Source organism: Uranotaenia lowii, chromosome 2, assembly GCF_029784155.1.
Source record: "Uranotaenia lowii strain MFRU-FL chromosome 2, ASM2978415v1, whole genome shotgun sequence".
In the NCBI taxonomy this organism is placed as follows: domain Eukaryota; kingdom Metazoa; phylum Arthropoda; class Insecta; order Diptera; family Culicidae; genus Uranotaenia; species Uranotaenia lowii.
Genome location: NC_073692.1, coordinates 67606556 through 67610556, shown reverse-complemented (window position 1 = coordinate 67610556; position 4001 = coordinate 67606556). Strand labels below are relative to the sequence as shown.

Below are 4001 nucleotides of genomic sequence, written 5' to 3'. Positions count from 1 at the left end.
AAGTTATGTGTATTTTAAAGAATGAGGAGTTACGGATGAGTGTGTAAAATAGAAGCTTGAAGGCGAGTAATCGCTCATAGAGAAAATTCAAAATGTTTGCTGCATCTCACTCGCACACTTGAGGAACCATACATTGAATCTGTGCGTGAACTAATCATCAATGGAAATAGAATTAATGATGATGTGAGAGCGAGATGAATTTCGATGACGTCGTATTCACTTGCAGTGAATGCAAAGGTGTAAACGAAAAGGCATGATGTTGGAATTGACAATCCCGATGCATTCAGTTAACGAATTTTGGGAAGGAAAGTTGGCGTCCTTTCGAAGAAGAAATTTTATTTGAATAAAGTTACTACACCAAGGAACGAACGCAGTGAGCTTATATCCGAAGGCTTTGGCATATTCGCAATTGCAGCCACCTTCTCCGGGTCCGGTTTTATGCCTTCAGCGTTAACGATGAATCCAAGATATTTTATTTCCGCATTTCCAATGGAACATTTCTCTGGACGGATACGGAAACCGTAATCTTGAATACGTGTGAAAAGCGTGTCCAACTTTTGAACGTGTTCAGTATGCGTTTTACTATAGACAATAAAATCATCCAGAAAATTATCTACGCCTTCTAGGTTAGAAATCATGTTTGCAATGAGTTGCTGGAAGGCGCCTGGTGCAGATTTCACGCCAGGTGATAAACGATTGAACCGGAATAATCCGCGATGAGTGTTAATTGTTAACAACTTTTTAGACTCGTCCTCTACTTCCACCTGTAGGTAGGCATCCGACAAATCTATTATGCTGAACACCTTACTACCAGCTAGTTTGGAAAAGATGTCGTCTGGCGTTGGTAGCGGATATTGATGAGGCTCAAGCACTGCGTTTAGCCCCGTGGAGTAATCTGCACAAACGCGTATTTTCCCTCCAGGCTTGCTGACCGAGACAATTGGCGCTGCCCAGTCAGAATAGTCGACAGGTGAAATAATACCAAGCTGTTGTAGACGTTGGAGCTCTGCCTCGACTTTTTCGACAGCATGAAAAGGCACGGGTCGTTTCTGCCTAAATACCGGTTGTGCATTGGGTTTCAGGAACAGTTGAACTTTCGTTTTTCGGCAAAGTCCAAGGCCCTCCCTGAAAACTTCAGGGAAACGATTAATGTATCGATTCAAAGAAATTGGAATGGAATTGGAACGATTTACCTGGTTGCATACACTAGCCAGAGGTTGGTCCCATAAATTGAAGGCATCGATGAAATCCAAACCTAGTAAGTTAAGGCCCTTCACCGATGTGACGTAACAAATTCCTTGCCTGCTGTCCTTTTTGATTCGAAGAGTGCAGAAAAATTCCCCGATGATAGGAAGTGGTTCGCCAGAAGCGGTGTTTGCTTTATGCAGCGAAGAATTCAGAACAGGTCTTCCACATTTTTCCCATGATTCTTTGGATATGATTGTTATATCTGATCCACAATCAAGCTGTAGCTTCAGTACTTGGTCGTTGATTGTAGTTGCGACATACTTCCGGAGATGTTGAATCTGGTTAATGGAGTGAATGTGGTTGGCTTGAGCTGGCTTCTTTTTCTTTGTCCCTTGGTATGGCTGTTTGTTGTCCGGTTTTGTGGCACCACGAACGCAGTTACAATAGCCATCCTTGTGGCCTTGCTGATTACACTGTTTGCACACATGTGTCGTATACGTGCAGTCTTTGACATAGTGCATAGCACCACATTGCCAACAGGGTGAGCGTGGTAGCGGGGTTTCTGTCGTATCGGATTGGTGAACTTTCGGTTTGAAACGCTGAACTGCTTGAACTGTTGAAGGTTCATTATGGTGAGCTTCAACCAACGCGGTGTCGTGTTTGAGGTTAGCTATACGCTGACATTCCTCCACGAGCATGTTGAGGTTGATAGCAGCGGCCCCTTCGCTTTCCAGTTTAGATAGCAAACGAGCGCGTATTTCAGAATCCTTGGGTGATTGGAGTCCTTTTACAAAAATCAACGCTTTGAACTGGTCTACTATAAGTCTAGCCAGGTCGAAATTTTCGCAATGACGATTAATCGTTCCGGCGTAGGTGATATAATCGTCCGCTTCATTTTTCTGTGCTTGAAGACATTCGTAGCGCTGACTGAAGAGCGATTTTGGCTGTCTAAATATTGCGTTCAATTTCTCTACAACTTGGTCGAATGTGAATTCACGCGGGTGCCGCGGCAGGAGGTAATTGAGAAATCTCTCATGAACCTCAACGCTCAGACTACGCAAAAGAAGGCGGATTTTCGCAGCGTTATCCAATGCTCTGCCGTCTTCTCGGAACAGGTCTTCGTATTTGCTGAACCATCGATCGAATGTTAATCCTCCAGCCGGATCGTAATGGAATTCCCGGATTGTCGATGAGAGTGATTCGACAATTTGATCAGAACTTCGCTGGTTTGGTACTGCTTGGACCGCCTGTTGTGGCAGAGAAAGGCGCTCCAGAAGGGACAGCAGGCGTGAATTTTGATCTGCCATTTGCTTCAGCAGTTCCTGTTGCGACGGTTCCGGAAAACCCAAAAGGTTATGTTCTCCGTCTTCAGACATTTTAACACTCGCGTACTGTTCGGACTTTAACGAAACACGTTCCGAGCTACTACCTCGTCGCCAAAATGATGTGTTTCTATTTAAATGAAACGCGGAATTTTAACTTTTACTTTCTGTATTTCGTAGCCAAACTAAAAATCGTTTTTTCTCTCGCGTGTGTACTGTTTTATCGACCATACACAGGGCTGTATTCTTATTCGCAGGGTGGTAGCAGTTATTGCGATATTTGGAAGATTTAGGATACTAACAGGTGTTGTGAAGCGAATAAGAGTAAAATCGAGTGTAACCGATAGAAATCACGCCATTTAAAGGCGACACAGACGCCAGTGAAGGTTGGGAAAAACAAAGTGAGGTTATAAAGTTGATTGAAGATGCCAGTATAAAAAAAAAATCAAAATGACCAGCACGAACGAAGAAGACCAGGACATGGACCAACGGAATCCAACCACCACAAACGACAGTGAAACTATTGAGAAGTATGGAACAGGTACGAAGCGCAAGGAAAAAGAAAAGGTAAATTACCAATATGAAGCAGGTGAGCAAGGTCCATTTAGAGTCATCGTTGAAATTATTGAGAAAACAGGATTGAAACAAATAAATAAGCTAGCTCTTGCCAACACTTTACAAAAAATGATTGTGTACAAAGCGCATATTGTGGATATAAAAAGCATTGGACGATTTAAGATTATGGTATATTTGAACAACTACCGAATCGCCAATCGCCTGACCAATGACAGTCTTCTCCGAGAAAATAATTACCGTGCTTACATACCACAACATTTAATAGCAGTCTCTGGTGTCATTGCCGGAGTTCCATTGGAAATCTCTGAAGAAGAACTTCTAGATGGAATACTATGCGAATTTCCTGTTATCAAGGTTCAACGTCTAACCCGTTGGGTGGAAAAGAAAAAAGAATTCACTGAAAGAGTCAGCGTTCTCTTCAGAGGAAATAAACTGCCTGAATCAATAAAAACTTTCCACTGCTCAGTACGAGTAAGAGCTTTTTATAGAAAAACAGTTCTATGCATGAACTGTTTAAGATATAATCATCGTACCGAAAACTGTAAGGGCAAGAGACGGTGCCAACAGTGCACCAGAGTACATTCAAACTCAGAGGAGTCCGAAAACTGTAAAGTTGGTGTTAAATGTTTACACTGCCGTGTAAACCATGCAACAGCGGATCCGAATTGTCCAGAAAGAGCGCGTCAAAACAACATCCAGGCAATACTGGCTCGTACAAATCTAACAACGGTTGAAGTCATGGAACAGTTCCCAATCAAGACGCAAAATTACTATGAAGCATTGGTGGAATCTACTCAAGAACCGACACCGGCAGAGTCGTACGCGAGCATGACAGCAGGAAGATTCCAGCTACGAAATCCAGAGCGTGGAGCCATACGTCGAAAGCGGGAAGCAGAAAGGTCAAATTCACCTGTC

The 4001-nt window shown here is 43.1% G+C and overlaps 1 protein-coding gene across 1 annotated transcript; it reads right to left on the bottom strand.

Moving 5' to 3' along the window:
- Positions 1-335: 335 nt before the first annotated feature.
- LOC129741511 (uncharacterized protein K02A2.6-like) lies at positions 336-2564 on the bottom strand. Its single transcript, XM_055733251.1, has one exon. The coding sequence runs from the start codon at positions 2562-2564 to the stop codon at positions 336-338; it is 2229 nt and encodes a 742-aa protein (XP_055589226.1).
- Between the last annotated feature and the right edge of the window lie 1437 nt (positions 2565-4001).

Bases quoted from the DNA above. Each gene is read 5' to 3' on its own strand.
- LOC129741511 (XM_055733251.1), bottom strand. From the start codon at position 2,564: ATGTCTGAAGACGGAGAACATAACCTTTTGGGTTTTCCGGAACCGTCG.